We start from the raw sequence: 21,889 nt of genomic DNA, 5'->3' as shown, positions 1-21,889 counted from the left end.
TGCAGCGAACTAATACATATTTAAGATCTTAGTATACAGCCAGTAACAACCTTTTCACACTTTTCCCTTATTCAGGATTTTCCACCTTCCTTTGTAGTTAATTAAGTTAAAATATTTTTCATTGGCACTGGCCTTTTTCTATGACTTTGTTCATTGGAGTGAATGATTATTTTCTTAGGCGTTTTCAAAAAGCAGCAAATCTGAAGGGTTGTCTTAAGAACATGCAAAGTATCTGTCTTAAGACCGTTTTATTTCTCATTTTATCCTGGTTATTTCGTAACTGAATTCTGTGGCTAACATAGTTCAGTTCTTTCCTTATCATTCCCTAATTATAGCATGGTTTAAGTCTGCTGGAACTGACTTATTGAAATATTTGGCTTCTTTCCAAAGGTGTCAAGTTTCATTAGAGAACAGGCACATGAACAGTTTCAAATGATAGTTATTTCTCTAAAGGAAGAGTTTTATTCCAAAGCAGACGCATTGATTGGAGTGTGTCCAGAGGTAACAATTAATTATTACCAAATTTTATTAAATAATATGTGCTGGGTTTTGTTGAAGTACTGATTTACACCTTAAGTGTTACTACAGTGAATCACGTACATAATTGTGTTGCTGGATTTCAACTACTTTATGTTCAGAAATGAGTGCAGGTACTGGCTTGATGAAAACTTAATTTTGGTAACTCAAGCTCACTACTGTATCTCACAGTCATTTGTGAAATGCGTATTTCAAATAACGGAAGTGTTTTAAATTGTATGATCCTTCCTCTTCTCAGCGTGATGACATTATGTTCAGTCGAGTACTGACTTTGGATCTTACCGAGTACCCAGACATGGCTGACCAGGACAGAACAGAGAACCACAAACATGGTTCTGTTTCACAATAAAGCGCGGATGATTTCAGGGCCAGGTGACAACAGCAAGAACTGGGTTTCCAGCTGACTGTTACAAATCTGAGTTTGAATGTGGCCATTAGAGGTTGTGGAGAAATGCTTATCTTTCAAACGAAGCAGTTTTCTAAAATAAGGAATGAACTGTTACACATTGATACAGTTTTGTTAACAAGTAAGAGATAGCTACAGGTTGTTATAAAAATGTGTACATTCTGGTAGGCAAAGCTTTCTCTTCAAATGTTTTGGGGGTTTTTTTTGCCATAAGATGAAGGATTACAGGGTCACGTAAGCACACTATTACAAAGAATAAGCCTCTTGCTTTTCTTACGAGAACCAGTGTGTTTAGCCTTTTCTCCAGTGCACTGTTTAGATGCACGCTACCACTGGTCCAGACCTTTACAATCTCCTGCTTTCGTGTTGTGGCTCTATCTGTTTGCCTTCAGATAGGATCATTGCCTGTTTTTTAAAACAAGAAGATACTGGAATCTGCCCATTATCTTATGTGACCTTTGTGACACCCAGTAAGACTTCAGTCTTCTACTGCAACCTTATGAAAATACTAGTTAACTTTACAAAATCTCATGATATATCTCTGTAGGTGTGAGATAACTTAGAGAAGTTTCACCTTTGAGGTATTCTACCCCACACAAAAGTGGAAAGAATATAACAGGTGTGAGTCAGGTGCCATACAGGTAGCAGCCTTAGAAAAGTGTATTGGTTTGCAGTTGAGGTTGCTATTACGTAGCTGTCCCAGTAAAGCCAAGTTTATTTTGATGGCCATGCTTCATCTAAGAAGTGAAGTTAATGAAGCTGATTACAGAATGGTTTGAGAGAGCTTAAATCACTTCATCTGGCTTATGTTTCACGTTGGTGTATGCTGAAGAGCTTTAATTGGTTTATGGTTGTTCATAATAATTATTATCTTCTCATGTTCATACGCTGGCTTCAGTTTGTCTGCCACACTGCTTATACACGTCTGCCTTGCAATGTGTTGCTAATGCCATGCTTGTTGCCCCCAGCTGATGACTTCTGGATGTGTGTGGTTACTGCAAGCAGTAGGTAATGTGCTCTGATGGGGTTATTTCAACAACATAAATGTGTCCACTTATACTGTAGACAGATGTTTATCAAATATGTTGCTGCCACACTTTATTAAATAAAATTATTTACTCTGAGTGTAAGTCAGTCCGTCATGAGTTAGCATCAGTCCCTTAATGCAGAATCCACTGACAGATGTGGAAATACTTGCAGTAGCATGAAGGATGAATAGAAGAGCAGCTGTTACTGAAAATCGTAACCAAGAAAACTCTTTTCTGTAACACAGCCTCTACTGATTTTCAAAGATCTCTGACCCACATCAGTCTGTGTATTGCAAATACAGAAGTTTTGGTTTAGTTTGTGTATTTTTAACCATTTGCTAGGAATGGTAGAAAAGAGAAAAATACAGTAAGGAATTGAGCAGTCTGAAGAATGGTGAAAGCTACACATTTTAGCTACTACATAAGAATGGTCTGTTTGGCTTTAAATATTTTATTAAAAGAGTGTATGCCATCACTTCATTACACAGCTTAAGCAAAAGAGGATAATAAATGGTCAACACGTTTGTTTTCAGTAAATATCTTACTCCCATTTTAAAAAGAAATTACGAATTAAGTAGAAAAAGAACCATCTATGGTAGAATTGGCAAACATAATTTACCATGCCCATTTCTATGGTTAGTTCTTTCACAGTACTCAGGTAATAATCTGAGCAGGGCCTTAAACAAGTTATTCTCATTTAACAGATAACTAGAACAGACACGTTTCAGGTTCTGTCCCTTTTGACTGTATTTTAAACACTGAGGTAGCTGCAAGGCAATCCCATCGCTAAGATGATGATTAAAATGTATTCTCTGGGGGCAGGGGAAACCAAAACTAGGCAATTTTACCTTCTTATGGTGGATATATGTTAGGAATTACATCTGCTTTTCAGGATACAAATAAATGGCACTTGAGTCAGGGGAGGCTGTTGTACAAGTTGCAGTTCAGCAGTGTCTACAAAATGGAAGAATCACCAATGCTACGTGTAAGCTGATCCTTGCCGAAGGGAGGGGATGCAATTTCCTAACATGGCTCTGACTTCAGGCACAAGATAAGGAGTTACATGACTTTAGGGTTGGGCTTAAATAATTGCAGTAATTAGGGTCATAAATAGCTCATCTGATTAATTTTGCTGCAGCTTGGAGCAACAATTTAAGTATCCTAAGCTGATGATACATCAGCATCCAAAATAGCATGATGATCACTTTTCAAAACAGCCAATTCATACTGACTAGAGAAGCAAGTTTTAGAGGTTGGAGTCTTACAGATAATGCTATACACGATGCTAAAAGACTGACTGACTTACTTTTCAAAAGTGATTTATGCATAAATACGATCTCTCAAAGGGAGAGGATGAGTGTGGTCTATATTCAGGCTGGTTTTGCTTTTGCCTTTTAAAAAACAGCTGAAACCTTGAGAACTGATGCTTGAGGTCCTTAGCAATTACATGGGATACTAAACCCCAACTGGTTTCCAGACTGTCAATCATGAAAGACAACTGGGTGTTTCCTTCTGGGGTAGAAGAAACAAAGAGTCAGTGTGCATCCATTGTTTAAGATTGCTTTTCTAGGCAAAATATCTTCAGATCTTTACCTACTTCAGAACAGGGACAAAGACTTCCACACTACAAAAACTCTACCCATCTCAGTAGTTACCAGTCTAGAAAGCAGCAGCATGCACCTCACTTTAAAGCTTTTCATTTTGCGCACATACATTCTAGAGAACAAGCAGAAATTGCTCTTGCGACATGGGAGTAAAGAGTTGACATAGTACAATTCAGACAGAAAGGTCATCTGACAGACCCATTACTTCCACTCCCTGTAAAACCTCATTATAGCATGATGGGATCTCAGAAGGCCTAACAGATCAAATCCACAGGGAACATAAGCAGAGAAACCTGAGTGAAGCAACCCTCCAGGACTGCCAGATACAAATGTGCTGGTATCAGAACAAAGAATGGCCCTGAACATGCTCTCCTGCAGACACTGAGGTAAGAGGCAGCTGACTAGAAAATTTCAGAAGATTACCAGTGTTAGCAACTGGGCCCATAGTTGTGTCAGTTCAGTGCTGAGACAGTGAAGTGGTAGCTGAAGTAACAGCACCTCAGAAAAAAAAAGAACTCAGTGCCTAACCTTAATCATTTCAGTAGTTCAACTGAAGTCAAACTTACTTATATATTAGAAATTGTCTACAGATGCCTAATTAGATACTAACTGGTTTTAATTCCACTGCACTGCAAATAGGTCAGTAAGCCCCCATGTACATATGGTATGTCCTTGCTGATACATTACTACTATATCCTTGTCTCCCCATGTGATCTCGTGCCTTAACAGACTGACAAAAACAAATGCTCATGCTAAACATGTAAAATAGGCAGGTTATCATGATGGGGGTTCTATAAACATGAAACAACACTTCCCGTTCCAAACAGCTTAGGGATCTGAATCTGAAGCTTGCAAGCAGCCTTGTGCTGACAGAGCCCTGAAGAGTTCAGCCTCCAGCAGCCTAACTCAGTTCAGCTTTTGAGAAAAGGCTAGAAAACCCTTCATTTTAAAGGCAACTAAGAGACAGTCACAGGTATGCCCAAAGCCATTTTTGACAGATTCAAACATTACCTCTGTTGTGGCTTGAGCTTGGTCCAGCTGGCTTGAAGCCCAGGCACCTGCTTCTAAATGACCCTGCAGATGCAGTTTTAGTAGTGTGGAAGTGCCTAGAGAGTGACTAGTATGACTCTCAAGCTTTACATACATTACACATTTACAGCTCTAGAAGAGAAAAGGCTACGATGCACAAGTTTTTTTCCACTTAAAACCATGGAAATTCTCAGCTCAAAACTTCCTGTGCAGCAGATGTAAAACACCTACTGTTAAAAAGCTTCTGGGTTGGGTTTTGGTTGGTTTGGTTTTTGTTTTTTTTTTTTTTTTTCATTAAATAGTGGGTATACCATTATCTGACTGCTTGATTTTCTTCGGAGAGTCAGTGCTATTTTCTTCTAACTTCCTTTTAGCACAGTCCACGCATGAAGTTCCTGTGAAGGGAGAGGGGGGAAAAAAAAGAAATATTTTAATGTTGCTACATAAGTGTGCTTTGTACACTTTTTATTACAAGCACCAAATATTAAGATAAACACAATACTGGTCCACTGAGGTTCTTGTATTTGGATTCTGAATTTTAATACTAACCCTACTGAAAGTAAGTCTGCACCAGTTCAGTGATGTCGAGCTCCTCCCCAGCACTGAGCTCTGGTACTAACATCTAAAAAAGGAAGTAGCTAATTATACAGCTGCCTTTTGAAGAAAATACTATTTGTATTATACAAATCTGTGTAAAGGAATAATTTTTTTTTTTCACTTGCTGTGTATTCCAAAATACAAGTAAATGGGTGCTAAAATTACATGTAAGGAGGGTACTAATAAATTAGTAAAGGACCTTTATGTGAAGTGGAACTGGAATAAATTGTGCTCAGGTTTTTGGTTTCTTCTCCACTGATGCCTAATTATACTTTACTGAAAAACAGATTTAGGAACTCATCTGAAACACAGATAAGCTTAAAATCTAGTTGGAATTACAAAAGTCATCTCTGACTCCACACCTGCCCACAAGTATCTTGGACCTTGTGTACTTCTTGATTGTGAGAAAGTGTGGGGGTTTAAATCTCCTGCAATGCCAAAGACCCTTATAGGCAATAATGGTGTTATACTTTTATACAATTTTGATAGTATTTGCAGCAGCAGCACAAATATCTTAGAAGTGTAATCTTTTTAAGTTGAAGTGTTGTTTCAAAGGGAAGTTTTGCTATTTTATACCATAAATTGGAATGTATTATTGCTCTGGTTGTTCACAGAAGTATCACAAAGATACCTGAACAATGCGTCGCTAAAAATTCACCTTCAGTACTACACCTTTAAGCTCGAGATTCACTCTTCTATACCTTCTTAAGGAAGGCATTCAAAATAGCCAAACGTGTGTTTGGAAATTTAAGCCAAAGCCTCATGGATGTTAATATTATCTTAGATTACTCTGATCAGCATTAGTAATTTTTTTATATACATTTTCTGGAGCTTTTCCATTTTATCACTCGTCATTTTATTGACAGCTGAAAGCCAGCAATTACCTGCTAAAGATAAGAAAGAAAATAAGAGGGTAAAAAGGGAATCTGTTAAGCAGACTTTCAGAGCTAAATCAGAGCGCTGCACAATAATAAATTAAATTACTTTGTAAATAAGAGACTTATTTTTATCTCTCTGATAAATTACGGAACTTTCTGTGAAAATAAGACCATTACTTACCCAACAGTGTTGTGCTGTCCACTCGATCAGCATCTAAAGAAGAGACAACAACAGAACAAGTTAGCATCCAAAAAGTTTTTACACTTCTATGCAATATCCCAAAACGGCAAGGTTTTATTTAGAATCATGGAACGGTTGTGTTGGAAGAGACCTTTTAAAGATCATCCTAGTCCCAACCCCCCTGCCATGGGCAGGGACACCTTCCACTAGACCAGGTTGCTCAAAGCCCCGTCCAACCCGGCCTTGAACACTTCCAATGATGGGGCATCCACAGCTTCTCTGGGCAGCCTCTTCCAGTGCCTCACCACCCTCATGGTGAAGAATTTCTTCCAAGTACCTAATCTAAATCTACCCTCCTTCAGTTTAAAACCATTACCCCGCCTCCTATCACTACACTCCCTGCTGAAGAGTCCCTCCCCATCTTTCCTGGTGGCCCCCTTTAAGTACCGGAAGGCCACTATAAGGTCTCCCCAGAGCCATCTCTTCTCCAGGCTAAACAACCCAACTATCTCAGCCTGTCCTCCTTGGGAAGGTGCTCCAGCCTTCTGAGCATCTTCACGGCCCTCCTCTGGACTCGCTCCAACAGGTCATCCATATGTTGGGGGCCCCAGAGCTGGATGCAATACTCCAGGTGAGGTCTCACAAGAGCGGAGTAGAGGGGGAGAATCGCCTCCCTCAACCTTCTTTTGATGCAGCCCAGGATACGGTTGGTTTTCTGGGCTGCTAGTGCACATTGCCAGCTTGTGTTCAGTTTTTCATCCACCAGTACCCCCAAGTCCTCCGCAGCACTGCTCTCAATCCACTTATCATCGCCCAGCCCATATCCATGTTTGGGATTGCCCCAACCCAGGTGTGGGACCTTGCACGTGGCCTTGTTGAACTTCATGAGGTTCGCATGGGCCCACCTCTCAAGTCTGTCAGGGTCCCTCTGGACAGCATCCCTTCCCTCCAGCGCGTCAACCACACCACTCAGCTTGGTGTCATCCACAAACTTGCTGAAGGTGCACTCAAGCCCACTGTCCATGTCCCTGTCAAAGGGGACCCCTGAGGAACACTGCTTATCACTGGTCTCTAACCAGACATCAAGCCATTGACCACAACTCTTTGAGTAAGACCATCCAGCCAATTCCTTATCCATCGAGTGATCCACCCGTCAAATCCATGTCTCTCCATTTTATAGACAAGGATGTCATGCAGGACAGTTATCACCGCTTTGCACAAGTCCAGGTAGGTGACGTCAGTCGCTCTTCCCTTATCCACCAATGCTGTAACCCTGTCACAGGCGGCCACCAAATTTGTCAGGCACAATTTGCCCTTCATGAAGCCATGTTGGCTGTCACCAATCACCTTATTTTCCATGTGCCTCAGCATAGTTTCCAGGAGGATCTGCTCCATGGTCTTGCTGAGCACGCAGGTGAGACTGACTGGCCTGTAGTTCCCCAGGTCTTCCCTTTCTCCCTTTTTAAAAATTGGCGTTATGTTTCCCCTTTTCCAGTCAGTGGGAACTTCCCCAGTCTGCCATGACTTTTCAAATATGATGGACAGCAGCTTAGCAACTTCATCTGCTTCATCGGTAGATTTAGAATTCTACCAGGGCATGATTGCTGCAGCCCAGGCTACCTCCAATCTTGACCTCTCCAATAGCGAGCAGCAGGTCCAGCAGTGCCTCTTCTCTGGTCGGGCTCTCCATCACCTGTCCTAGGAAGGTGTCCCCAATGCACTCCAGCAGTTTCCTGGACTGCTTGCAGTTCGCTGTGCTGCTTTTCCAGCAGATGTCTGGGTGGCTAAAGTCCCCCCATCAGGATCAGGGCCTGCATTTCTCATTTCTTTCATATAACCTTTTTGACAACCTCCTTCTGCTATTTTTTAAAAGAGAGTTTGAAAATAAGCATGAAAAAAAAAACCTGACAGTCTGGTAAAGAGCAGTTAGGCACATTTGAAAACAGTTTTGTTTGGGATCTTGACTTGTAAATGAGATCAACAAGATTTTGAAGTCCAAGTAAGTTCCCTCTTGCAAGTATTATGCCAATCAGTAATTCCACTGAATGAAAAGGGGAGCATTATAGTCTGATTTTGCAGTCATTTGCATTTAGCAGTCATTTCCATCAATGGCTGCTTTGCAATAAATGGGATGCTCCAGACTCAACAGGCTCTAGACCCTGCTCAGCCTAGGGAAAGTATGTCCCTCACATCGATCAACAGCAGTATGTCAGCAAACAAACTAGCAGGCTGAGGCTAGTTCAGTGTCTGAAATTACAGCCCAACTTACTTTGAGGTGTCTACACTGCAGACAAACTTCCTGACACCTAGATGCTGTGCTCAGTATTTTTTCTAGCCTTCATGGAAAGAAAAATCCAATTCAGTCTAAATGTAATATTCATCCAGTTACAAAAACCATTACATAATTTGGGCATACACCTGCAATTTTCTAGGGAGGGCAAGGGGAAGGTTCCTGCTATGCACCACTTGGGAGTAATTTTAGACAAAACAGTTTCCCTGACACGATAAATAAGAAAGCTGTGAAACAGTATTCTTCCCAAGGTCATTTACTCTAGTTGTTTTCCTCAGTTCTCTGGATAAGCCATAGTAGAACTGCCCTTGTTTGGAAAACATGAAGGAAATCTCTTTCCTTGAGCATACAGTTGTTTTTCCCTGGTTTTGTATTAAAGGCTCTTCATTGTTGCAGCTAAGGAATGTTATGAGTTGAGAGACAACAGGATGGAAAGGAGCAGAGGGGGGAAGTAAGTGAATGGGCCTAGTTAGTAAAATTTAGCTCCCTGTCCATGCACGACTGTTACCTTCAGCAAAGGTATCGAGTTATTTCCCATTTTAAACGCCTTCTACAGAATGCCATTCACTGTCACTGGAGTATTATTCCACAGCCTCTTCTATTTTGTTGTCACAAAACATTTTCCTCACACTCAGGTTTTCTCCCCATTTGCCCTAACTGTGTTAAGCCTTGGGTGTACTGTTTAAATTTCCCATTCTATGCTTAATCAGATATTGTGGCTGATCCAGCTTATCCCACCAGTTAATTCCTTCAATTCTTTTAGTCTCCTTTTACTGACATGTCGTATTTCATATAATGCAATACTCAATATACTGGAATCATTCATGCCAAAATAAAACACAAAGTAAACATCTTAACCAAATGCTAACAAAGAGACAAATTCAGAATTACAAATTAAATTTGCAAGAATCCACAGACCTTACAGAAAGAAATGCGGTTACAATTTTGTCACGTGTTCCAACTCTGCATGCCATTCATAGGCAAAGATGCTGCACAGGCCTACCACTAGCCACGCACAAGGTCAACACCTCAGAGCAACTGCTGATTGTTCAGACACGGCATCCTGCTATGTACCTACTCAAACTCTTCTTATTAAAGAAGATGCATTACCTGGACTTCTCTGCTTGCAGATTTGAGCAGTCAGATCTTGTACATACTCTGGGAATTGTTTAAAGCAGTCCCCATAGGACACTACTTTTATTCCGTGCAGCAGCATATCCGCCTGGAGCTTAAAAAAGTGGTCTTCATTTTCTTTAAGCACCAACATATAATGTTCTAAATCCACTTTATTCTTTACAGTATAAAGAAAAAGAGCTTGGAATATCTGATCACGCAGAGTCTCTCCACAGCCCAAAAACAAAAAAGACTTGGTTCGATACAAATTTTGAAGAACTTCCTGTTAAGAAATACATACACACAAGAGCTTCATTTACTTCAGTAGTCAAAAAGCCAAGGTAAGAACTTTTAAAATATGTCAGACTTAAAAGGAGAAGCAGAGCAGGCATCACAGTTGAACTGAATTAAGCATTTGTTTTAGGATCAGGGCAAACTGACATTGTGTAAGCACTGTTTCTACAAAAAATTTTATATTCAAAATCAGAGTTACCATGCAAAATTAAGTACACATTGAAATATTTCCAGTAAGGGAATTTAAAATTGAAAGAATTGTGATGACAGAATATTAGGCTCCCGTTAGGCCAATCTGTAAATAAGGAAAATTAATATTCTTGAACAAATGTTTGACTTCTCAAAATACCTAGGATATGACACTGAGTCCAAGATCCAGAGCTGGGAACAGCTCAAGCCCCTAAAAAATGAATCCAAGCAATCAGATGGTGATGAATCCTTGTGCTGGTGTCTAGTATTTTGGGGCTAATTTTCTTTCATGAGATAAATACAAAGAACTCTAAAACTATGACATATAGCTGAGGGTTTTGATTGTGATTTACAAAGAAGCAGTATGCAAGAGCATACACTGCCCTAGAAACATAGCTGGCTTTCTGAATAATACTGCCACTTTTCTGGGCCCCAGTTATTTAATCTATACGATCTGAAAAAACCCTAGCCTTAGGTAATGTGTATGCAGCGATTACAATAAAATAGTTTGTCAAAACTTAGTAAAAATTGTAAAGATCGCACAAACCATGACTTCAGGATCTTGAGTAACATCTTTATATCCCGAGGGATCTAGCACCATTCCACAGGGATCTGTATACAAGCCATGAATATGAAGAACTCCGTATTTTACATGACCTCTTGCCCACTGAAGAACCTAAAGCAAATCATGCAAATTACGTTCTTTTGTTATACTATAGTATACTATAATAACTAAGATTCTGCAAAAATATACAGCTGTCCTAAGTTATAAAACCACTTAAAGCAGAAATAACTACTTCTACACTTTTCTGCAGCAAGAGATAATTTTAATTACTAATTACACTGCTTGCTTTAAATTATAATAAAGAGCTGATCGCTGATACTGAAGATATCCCTGGCTTTTTGGACTAAACAAGCATTCAACCAAGAAGGAACTTCCAGCAATGCTGACAGAAGAGATATGAACAGCAAATTAACTACCAGCTAGGTGAAATCATATTTGTGATTGTAACAATTACTTCACGTAAGTTAAGTAAGTTCGTGGTTTTTTTCCAGGGAGTGGCGGGGGGGGGGGGGGGGAATTGGGTAATAAGTGTGTCACTGAAATGCTGTTTGGTAACTGTTACTAGATTATTCAGAATAAAAAGATACAGCACATAAACGTGCATCTGCTGTTAGCTTACAGACATGCTTTACCAATTAAGAAGTCTTAGCCTTGACAGTCTTTAAACAGGAAAACATCTTTCAATCAAGCTTACAAGCTGCCTTCTCTTATAAGAAGTCTAAAAATTTTACTGCTCTCATCATACCTTATCCTTATCTTTCAAGTCTAAAGATTCCATAGGTTTACCCTGTTGCTGACCAAATATTTCAAGTAAATTATCATAGTTTGTAGTCAGAACCATTGTGCCTCTCTCCATGAGTCTCAGGATCGACTGCAGAACAACAGGATTCTGAATGTGTTGTTCTAAATTATCAAACACCTCCATTAAGCAATCCTGGAAGAAGTTGGGCTTCGTATCCCCAGTACGCTGAAGAAAGAAAGAGATGAACACTTCATAAGGACCACGTGCACCATTAGAATTGCCTCCAACAGAAAACCCACATCATTTGCCTACTTAATGCCAAAGCATTTCTTTAAAAGAGGCCTTACATAGTATATAAAGCATAAAGGTCTGAATGTACAAAACCATCAAAAACAATCTCAAATTATTCAGGTGCTCTTGCCTCCACATAATATAGCTCAAAATAATAGTCTGGTTTTCTCGAGGAAGCTTGTAATACAGGTACAATAAAACAAAACTATTTTGCTACAGTTAAATCCTCACTCGTCACTTCTAAACAAACACGAAGGTACGCTTTCCTGCGTAGGCAGCATTTGCCCAGAGTATCTGCTGAGACTGACAGGAATGTGTAACAGTTCTATAAAATACACAGGCTTCCTATTCCATAAATTGTATTACACATAGAATGAATGTCTGTTTATAAGCCCAATATAGTTACTGGCCTAACTACATGGAAACCTCACCTTTCTCAGTGTGCTTTTACTGCTTTGAAAATCAGTTAGTGTACTAAAATTATCATTCCCTGGATTCAGAGTCTGGGATATACTATCAAAGGTGGGGGGTTTCTTGGGTTTTTTGCTTCCTGGTTGAGAAAAATGTATTAATCATTAAATCTGCTACAAAGCCTAACCATACGTGCGGACTCCTTCCCAAAAGTGAGAGGTGGTTATTACTACACTTCGCCTGTAGAGAAGCAGCTCACCACATGTTGCAAAACGCTCAACACATCCTACAACTTAGCAGTACGTATGTCACCCTAGTTATTTCAACTAGGAGACTTGGCAAACCTATTAACACAATCTGAAAATCTCTAGAACCCAAGATGAACGGCTGAGAAACTGGGCATGTACGGACTGTCTTCAGTGAGCTGCAGCGGTGATTAAGTCCGTGTGACCTAAGGTTATCAGTAGGGTCAAGGTCTACCTGTATTTTCAGGGTACCTCTAGTTTTAGCCAGCAGAGCTATAAATTCCTTTTTCAGTTCCAAGAAACATTATAGCAAATATTTAATAGTCAGGATTCTTGTCTGCATTAATTATGATGAAAGCTTACTTACATTAAAAACCAAGGATTTTGTAGCCTCTCCAAAATGTGCAGTGTGCTAATGATTAACATAAAAATTTCAATTTTTACCAGAAAAGTTTCAAGTTTTAGAAAGCTGAAAAGAATCTTTGTTGATAACAGAAATCTATAATAATTATAGAAATCAATACAAGTTATAAACATACTCACCGGTGACATTTTCCTGATGAGATCATGTGCAACCACAAGCAGGTCTCTATCTTTGATTACTTTTTTACGAAATTCAGCAACATCTCCCGGATGAAGCACCTCCAGCTGCTCAGCTGCTTCAATTACAGCCTCAATGCAGCTTCTCCAGGAGCACAGCGCTGGGATTCCTGGTGCTACCGCAGCACTTACCCCAGTTCCAATTACAAGAAGAAGGTCCCGAGGCTGCTTTCTTATTAGACTTTTTAAGAATTTTCTTTAAAACAGAAAACAAAAATCTTCATTCTTTACAGTGCATTTTCTAACTTGTGTGAAGATCTCATGACTGACTCAGGAAGTCCATATGAACTATAAATGCTTGTGCAAAATACTAACCACCCAAAAGGAACCGAGGTCTCCATTTCTATGCAGAAGAACGGTATTGGCAGCAGTTCACAGCCTTCCCCAAACCAACAATGTACTTTAAGTCTTTCTATCATTTTAGACAAGTAAGTATGCATAATTAATTTAAGCCAAAATATGGCAACAACTTCAAATCACTAATGTCTTTGAGATCCAAATTGACAATTGCCAATTTTCAGTCCACTGGGCTAGCCAAACACCATTTCAAATGAAATTTTGAAAAAAGTAGTCAAAGGACTGTCCAATGATTTACTTAACACATGTGTGATAGAAAGTAAGTAGAAGTATTTCAAAGGGACAAGTCACAATATTTCAAAGAAAGAGATTTTTGTTTTTCTGGGAAAAAGCAGTATCTTTTATTCTCATTTATTCTCACTTCAGGAAACATGAACATAAGAGCAGTCATGGTTGTTCAGATCAAGGGTTCGTCCAGCTCACTATTCAGATGTTACTGACCACGGATTACTCTCAAAGGTGTATTTGGTTCTACATCAGTACTCGCGCAAGCCAGCACAAGAAACTGTCGAGAAAGTCTCACTTTCATGATTACTTTGCAAAGAAGTGAAAATGCATTTAAACCGTACAGTGAAATCACTGTACGCAATCAAGGATTTCAGTAAGACAGACCAGTAGAATTCCCTTGTCTTTCAAAACTACCTTTACAGATTTTTAATTCCTGTTAATCTGGTAACATGGATGTTTAACACCTCTTATTTCACAATCGTCTGAAACTATCTAGCTAAAACTATAATGTTTAACTTGAAATGGCCTCAGGCAAAGCAATTAAGAAACATGTAGATAAGGCTGCTAGTTAATGCCTACAAAGAGTACGCTGCTGATAATCCCCAAGCCTTCCTGCTACATTCAGCACAAACTGTTTCCTCTCGGCAAGTATATTACTTATTCCTCACAATTCCTCAGCTTAACTGAGCACGAAGCACTCAGTCAGCAGAGAAACTAGTTTCTGGGATAATTTCAAGTTTTCAAGCATGATGTTGTTCTCGTATCCAATTTTCAGTAATGTATTTGCGCTGTGTTTCCAGATTTTCATTAAGAGACAGTTTTGTATAACCTTTGCAACACAAGTTACCTGGATTTCTGCTCACTTCTGATTGTTGATCGTTCTGATGAGTCCATCTCTGAGCCCTAAGTAAAACAAAAAGTAAAATAATTCTTAATGCTTCTACCTTAAAAAGGGCCAAAATTAAACCCAGATGTATTACTGTTAGCATTTTCTATTTATTCTCTGTATGTCACATCCCAGTTAAGGAAGCCGACAAACTATGAGCGTGTAAACCTACCACAGTGCCATTTAAGCTCAGTCGATTGACATTTTGAAGCTAACGGAGATACGGCTATTCATGCAGCTGAAAAATAGTTGTGTCTAAATTCAAGGCAAAATTTATCATACCTACTAAAATGTTAATTCATTTCAGGTAAATGACTGCATTTCTTGAATTTATTTTTTTTCATAATAATCAGCTGATTCAACCAAATTTGTGGAAACCAGACTTCTGCAACACATAATGATCATGAGAGGCCCTCTGCTAGCCACCTGGCTACTCTACCAGACCATACAACAGGGCAGATTTTTTTCTCAGCAAGTATTTTAAATAAAAGCTTATTTCTGTATCATCTATATTGTCTTATGTCTAAAGCATAAGAAGTACTGCATCTTGGCAAGAGAATTTGGCTACAATATCGTCACTTAGAAATCCCTAAGTTCCATGACATTAATTCTTGGTTTTTGTTTTTATAAGGATGTATTTTCTTGTTTGGCTTTGAAACACATCTTGGTTTGTGGTTGTGGAGACTGCGGACGGCAGACCCTAATCCCTGAAATAAGCATTCTGCCAGACCCTGTGGCTCATAAGGCTACTTGCCAGCTCTCAGGTTCACATGCTGGAAGCTAATTTGGAAGCAAGAGGCCTACCTTTGGAAATCGTTTGACCCAAAAAAAAGCCCAAAGAAAAGAACAAAACCAAACAACCCCCACCCTATGATAGAGGGACATCAAGATTTCTGAGGAAGACACACAGATCTCTTCTGCAAATGCACCCAGGATGTCTTTTCAAGGGGAAAAATCTTTTCTTGTTGTAGTATTTATTTTCTCCATGCTCCCTTCCTTCACTGACGGTATCTTACCAAGATGCTACACATCATCTGAAGAATGTTAGCACATTCAAAATTCAGAACAATAACCTATCTAGAGCAAAACACTTCAAAATCTAGAGAACAAGATTCCTTTATATATGGAAAAGTTATGAGTTCAGAAAGCAAAAACAACACATGAAGGAAGTGCAACTTACTTATTCTGGAAAAGGTTGTATTATTTTATAACCCTATCCAGCCAAGTATTGGGGAAAGAATCCCTAAGAAACCTTTAACAATTACATTAGTAACTTACCAGAATTAGTAAAATAAGCATCTCCCCACAGGATGCTGTCAGTACTAACATTTTAGACCTCATTGTTTCCCTTTATCCTTTAAAGTTGCTTCCTGGAAGCAGAAGCTGTGCAAGTAAGTAGCAGCAATTATCACCAACCCGTAACAGCTAAATGGCTGCAAATGATACAGTTCGAATTTCTCCATGCCTTTGAGTACTGAGGAATTGTGACTAGTCTTGAATATTCTCTTATTAGGTGCAATAAACACTTCTTCAATGAGAATACCTAGAAAAACAGAGGACCTGGGCACCAGCATTCAGCATTGGTTTGCTTTTAAAAAGACACATTGGACTACCCAAAGGCGTGTACAGCTGCTTTTCAACAACCTTTCCTGCTGGCAGCCTGGAAACCGGGCCCCACTGTAACCCGGGTATGCCTGAGAGCGCTGAATGGGGGCTGGGTCTTCACTCCAAACCCAGGGAGGGTTCATCAGAACAAATTCTAATTTCGCATTTTCCTCCTGCTCAAGAAAGTAAGTTTTATTTAAGGATCTAGCCATGAAATAAAAGCTCTATTCACTGACTGAAGCTTGAAGTTGACGGTTTGACCGCACCAAACGATTTTTCCAGGCAGTTTCAGTTATGGAAACAGCCTAAAACGTTCAACACAAAGGAAGCACCGGGCGCAGGGAAGCCCCTTTCCCCTCCCCACCCCACCTGCCCGCTGCTTCTCTCCGGAATAAACCCAAGAGCACCGGGCTGGGCCGGACGGTAGTTTTGCCGAGTTAAATCCCCCGTCTCCCCCCGGTCACTGAACCGGCGTTACTCGGCGCAGCGAGCGGGCACGCCGAGAGCCGGCCGGCACCCCCCGCCCGCGGGGCGGCGGCACTCCTCCTCCCTCACCTGCCAGTGAAGAGGAGCCGCTCCCCCGGCAACGCTGCCGGCGCCGGCCTCCCCCGGCCCGGCCTGCGCCGGAGGCCCCGCTGCCGCCCGACCTGCCCGAGAGCCGCGGCTCCGGAACGGCAGCCCGGACGGCCGTGCCTAACGGCAGCCGGGGCGGCGGCTCGGCTCGGCTCGGCTCAGCAGCGCGCAACCCCCCCGGCCAACCTGCCGCGCCGAGCCCTGCGGCCGCCATCCCCCCGCCCCGCCGGGCCTTGTCGCCCTGGGGGAGATGGCTCGGGAGGGGGCGGCGACGCGGCCCCGAGCGGTGACAGCGGTACCCCCCCGCCGCAGCCCCCCGCCCCGCCGGCACGGGGCCGGGCTCCGGCGCCCTTACCTCATGGGAGCGGCCTCGCTCTGCCGCGCCCCCGCCGCGCTCCGCCGGGGCGGGGCCAGAGGCACCAGGCGCCCCCCGCGGCGCCCGCCGCCCTGCCCGGCGGGGCCGTCCCCTCCCCAAAGCTTTCCCCGCCGGCGGGGAAACAGCCGCCGCAGGAGCAAGAGTCCGCCCGAGGACGGTTCCCGGCCGGTGCCGGCGGGACCCACCCCCGGCCCGGGCGGGTGGCGGCCGGCTGATGCCGTGCGGCCAGCCCCGCGGGGCACCGCCGCCGCGTTAAAATCCGCTTCGAGAAATGCGGCCCAGCGGCAGCGGGGTTGAACAGCTCTGCGGCCCGGGGCGAGCCGGAGCGCGCTCCTGCGCCTTGCTTGCTCCGGAAAGTGGAGATGGGTCACGTTCGCGCACCCCTAAAAATGCCTGAAACTCTTCGCAGGCAAAAATACCAACCAGCAGTCTACGAGTCCGCGTCAAACAGAGGAATCGATTATCAGCTACAGAAGAAAAGGAACTGCTAAACTTGAAGATTAATGGGGTTAGTGCTATGAAGACGTACAGATGGTAGAAGTGTTAGAGGGTTAGGGTGACGAGAAAGCAAACCAGCAACCACAGAACAGCAAAAAGGCACCGCAGAGTTACCTCCCGTGGCTCGACTGAAGGCTGGGCTTGACTGTCCGTGTTGACCGAGGCATAATTAGGCGTAATACTGTGATGTCTTCACAGCAGGCGGCATGTGTTATCTGCAGCGATAGCAAAGCAGCCTGTCACTCGCATGCAGCTAGCTTGCTTCAGCTAGTCACATTGGAAAGCCAATAGCCAAAACTCTCCTCCTCTTCAAATTACTTTTTTTTCTTTTTTTTTTTTTTTAGTTTTTAATCTCTTAAAAGCCAGAGTCTAAAAACTCAAAGTTCCTTCACCATGGTTTATTAAAGCATTTGATATTTAGCTTGGTTCCACTGTATTTTCTAACAGCAGTGCCCCTTTCCAACGCCGAGACAACCTCCGGAGAGGAGTCGGCTCTGCATGAGAACGAGGCAGCCAGATGAGTAAAAGACTGCTAATTGTGCCTAAGGATACTACTGCGGAACTGTACCCCCAAATTCCAGTTGCAAAACTGTGTTGAAAATGCATCATTCTCCGACTTTAATTTAACTGGAGTTTTCAAATCAACTCATGGTACCATTTTACAGACTTTTGAAGACTTGGAAGTACTTACTGGCATGAGCTTCCCAAACATAGGTCTTAACACGTTTTCTTTCTCTGGTCAGCCACTTCTGTTGGCTTGGGGTACAATCAGGATTCACAGGTTTTGCATGCCTATATGACAGATTTGAACATTCTCTTTCGTTTGTTAAATGTCAGTGTTGTATTGATATTCTAGTGTAGTTTTAGGAAGAATTTTGGTAAGGATGGCCAGTTTTGCAGATGAAGCATAAACCCACTGGTTTTACTCCGTATCTGGTGTTACTTTTGGCAAGAATAGTTGTGTTTACCGCACTGACTTCACTAACTTTCAGTTTACATAAGAACACCGTGTCCTTGTGAACTGTCCGTGTAATATTAGCTAGACATCACTTCTCACTTTGTCATTTCTTTATATTACTGTATGGCTGTGTCCTTAGAAAGGCTTAACAAACATTTGGAGAATCATATTCATAGTGATAAGGAAGATGGAGAATAGGATCAGAGAGTACAGGAGGGGAGAAGAAAGAATGTAACTACAGTCTCACCTGAAAACTGAAGTTTGGTTGAGTTAGAGAAGCTTTGCAATGCTTCCAGCTCTTGGCCTTTCACCCTTCGCTACTGCCAGTCAGTCAGCAAGGTATTTTAACATGCTGATATTTAGGGTTCAGTAACCCTGAAGGTCAAAGATCTTGTGTTTTAAAGGAACCAGGTGATATTCTGCCTCCTAAACCCCAGTAACTATGTGGGAAATCCAGCCTGGAATGCCATTTGACACTGCGTTGTAATAATGTTGGAATGTATTCCTAAATAATTTGCTGAATATCTTAGAATATTTTGTCAGCTGTAGATAGGAGTCACAAAGACTTGCTAAATATTTTCCTGAGCTTGAGACTCAAGGTCAGACCCATCCTGTAGATTTACAATACCTAATCTTCTTCTTTGTTTCACATTAATTAAAAAAGTAGTATGAGAGGAAATATTTGTGAAGAAAGGCCCTTGAAAGCTTTTCCATTTTTCAGTCTGAATCAATTTATCTGATAAATGTTATTACCTTTTCCTGTAAGGCTTGCTCCTTTTATATCCTTAGACTACAATAACTATTCTTTTAAAATCCCTACAGTACTCACAACAACAATGAATTACGTAAGTTCTGGATTCCCTTGCAAGGGGTTAGGAAAGTCACTAAGGACAAAGAATATCAATACTTTCCAATCAAATATGGTACAAAAGTAACTATATAAAATACAGTCAAAAGGAGGTGTAGCATACTTCTCCAAATCTACAACAAGAGGTAACAATGTATTATTTTCTGTTATATTTCCTTGTTATTATTCGAAATGTATGTCAAGAGACAAGCAAACACCATTACAAGAAAACAGGCGTAAAGTTCAGTAGCAAAAGTCACAGTGAGAAGAGGATGCTGAAGTGTGGTGAAACCTGTAAGCCCTGAAATAGGAAGGAGTTTCTTTCAAGAAGCAGCAAAGAAAGGCAAGTACTGTTGCTACAATCGAGAAACTCTGCGAGGTAAACCACATATTTTAAGTAAAATAACTACAGAAGCTTACCACTTGATCCAACCTAAGATTTACCTCTCATATTATAGTAAATTCATACGTTTATCCAAGTGTACTAAACAACACGTTAATTCAGTTGCTTATTTTGGGCTTTCTTGCAGACTTTGGAAATATTACTCGAAGTGATGTAATCAGGGTAAGGAATGCAGCTGGTTGGTTTTGGCTGGAAGAGGCAATGCGTCTGATTATTCAGCTGTGTTTTTATGCACTGAGATGTAATGTTGATTTACTTTTGACTTCTTGCTGTTTAGTAAGTTATGATAAAGTAAATCCTAGTTTACGTTATGCCAGAACCTGCTGGCTTGAAAGAAAACAAGTAAAACTCATAATGAAAGTTTATTGAGCTTGCTGAAAAGTATCTTTAAGACACCAACTAACTCGTGTCTTAATTTTTTTCATAGCAGGAAGCCAATTTGCCCCTGTTGATTGAGATAAAATTCCTTCTACATGCACAATGGACCTGCTAGTTACTCCCTGATAGGTGATTACTTTTTTCTACCTCGGAGCTGACTGGATTTTACTAGTTTGTCGTCTTTGTGAACAGAATAGTTTATAAAATGCTTTGAAGAAAGATACTATCAGAAATTCAAAGTATGTTTTCAAAAGCCAGTGTCAGTTCACTTAGAGTTTACCTATGATTGAATATAGAGATTAATTTTCAAAGAAAACCTTTTAATTTTTACTTCCAGCACTGTCTGTGTATAAGCCCTGCCGAGTGACGTGATCTGTAAAATAATTCTATATGTAACTGCAGGTGTACACTAGAGCGTATTTTTAAAGCTGCCAAGCAACAAGCACGTCTTCAGTGACAGATACCAACAAGGTCTCCCCACAGTCCACTTTTACTGAACGGAGCGTAACTACACACACATTCTGCATTATCTTGCACCCACCTCTCTCACACGGTCTGAATCGCAGCCAGTATTCTTCAGTGCGTACAGTTTGCTGCTGCTTTCCTATGCTTTCACTGAGACAGGGAAGAGATGATAAGCTACAGCTTCTGAGGAAATTTTTTTGAGGTCTCTTTTGAATAACAGTATAAGCTTTAATAGTAAAAGGCTTTAATAACAGACTTGACTCTACACTGAATGCAGGACAAAATGCCAGAATATAATTTTATAGTATGCTCCCTTTTAGGATTAAACATAACCTCTTCAGTCCATTTACCATGGCTTTTCTTTTTCCCCAATAATAAATTAATCCAATAATTAACAATTATTAAATGAATAATTATTGAATTAATAATAATAAACAAATTCCTATAATTAAAATCCATTTTCTAGAGTCCAGTAACATTAGCATCAGTAAGAATGTAATCCTTTCAGTATAGTCGTATGTGGAAAAAATACATATTAAAAAGGGTTAATGATGGGGGAAATTTGCTCTGTTAGCTGCAGTCTTTCTGACCTTGAATGTAGTTTGAGCTGTTTATAACGAAGTCTGAATATATGAGTTTGCTTTGAAAAACTAAGGAGTGTAACTGACTGGAATGTCCTTCGATTAAACAGGTTGTCTTTTGCACCTTTCTGACAAAAAAACGAAAGGACCTCTGTCACAAGGTCCTTATCTGTTCTGAACAGCAACAATGCGTGAAGCAGTGTGAAAGGGAGAAAAGCCATTTCGAAGGAGAGGCAGAACTGTAATGGAAAAAAGGAGCACAAACAAAACCAAAGAGAAGACAGTACCAAAGAAAAAAAAAGGAGAAAAAAGGTAAACGGAAATAAAACATTATAGAGACTGGAAGGAATGGATTTAAATCAAGCATGTTACTGTAAAGGATGGGCAGAGAGAAAGCCAGACAGGAAGTTGCAAATACTCAAATTTTGCTTGAATAAGTTGCTGCTGTTAAAAAACCTAAGTCAGAGAAATGAACCTTGGGAATATTATTTTAAGAACTTGTCAGTGAACTGGCATAAAGGTCTTTCTTGGTTGTCAAATATCAGATGTTGAAAATGTTTGCCAAAATATTTGCAGAAATAAAATATATATAAAATAGGGACAAAAGTAGAGGTGTTACTCCACTCTGTTAGAACATGTCAGATGTGGCACTAAGTAATAAGGGGTTTTTCTCTGCTTGGCTGGGCTTTTGTGGTCCAATGGCTACTTCTTGTACCTAGGCATATATTTAAGAA

General features: G+C 40.8%; 2 protein-coding genes across 3 annotated transcripts in view; one reads left to right on the top strand and one right to left on the bottom strand.

The window, feature by feature from the left end:
- SMC1B (structural maintenance of chromosomes 1B) overlaps nucleotides 1-886 on the top strand; it is a 36,912-nt gene extending 36,026 nt beyond the window's left edge. The window contains exons 24-25 of the mRNA XM_009817065.2: nucleotides 391-501; nucleotides 776-886. Coding sequence (XP_009815367.2) covers nucleotides 391-501; nucleotides 776-886 — 222 coding nt within the window. The remainder of the gene's footprint in view (nucleotides 1-390; nucleotides 502-775) is intronic.
- A 1,526-nt stretch (nucleotides 887-2,412) lies between these two features.
- On the bottom strand, nucleotides 2,413-17,663 carry FAM118A (family with sequence similarity 118 member A). Of its 2 annotated transcripts, none has more exons than XM_059816296.1 (8): nucleotides 17,638-17,663; nucleotides 14,433-14,488; nucleotides 12,944-13,196; nucleotides 11,457-11,678; nucleotides 10,694-10,822; nucleotides 9,661-9,946; nucleotides 6,261-6,293; nucleotides 2,413-4,999 (listed from the first exon to the last, which is right to left on the bottom strand). In XM_059816296.1, exons 2-8 carry the CDS (start codon nucleotides 14,477-14,479, stop codon nucleotides 4,899-4,901), a joined length of 1,071 nt encoding a protein of 356 aa, XP_059672279.1. In that variant the 5' UTR covers nucleotides 14,480-14,488; nucleotides 17,638-17,663; the 3' UTR covers nucleotides 2,413-4,898. The 2 variants fall into 2 exon arrangements, with proteins under 2 accessions (XP_059672279.1, XP_059672281.1); XM_059816298.1 differs by lacking the exon at nucleotides 17,638-17,663 and adding an exon at nucleotides 17,005-17,013.
- Between the last annotated feature and the right edge of the window lie 4,226 nt (nucleotides 17,664-21,889).

Source organism: Gavia stellata, chromosome 4, assembly GCF_030936135.1.
Source record: "Gavia stellata isolate bGavSte3 chromosome 4, bGavSte3.hap2, whole genome shotgun sequence".
NCBI classification, from domain to species: Eukaryota; Metazoa; Chordata; class Aves; order Gaviiformes; family Gaviidae; genus Gavia; species Gavia stellata.
Note: the sequence above shows the minus strand (reverse complement) of the source record. Positions and strands in the feature narration are given on the sequence as shown.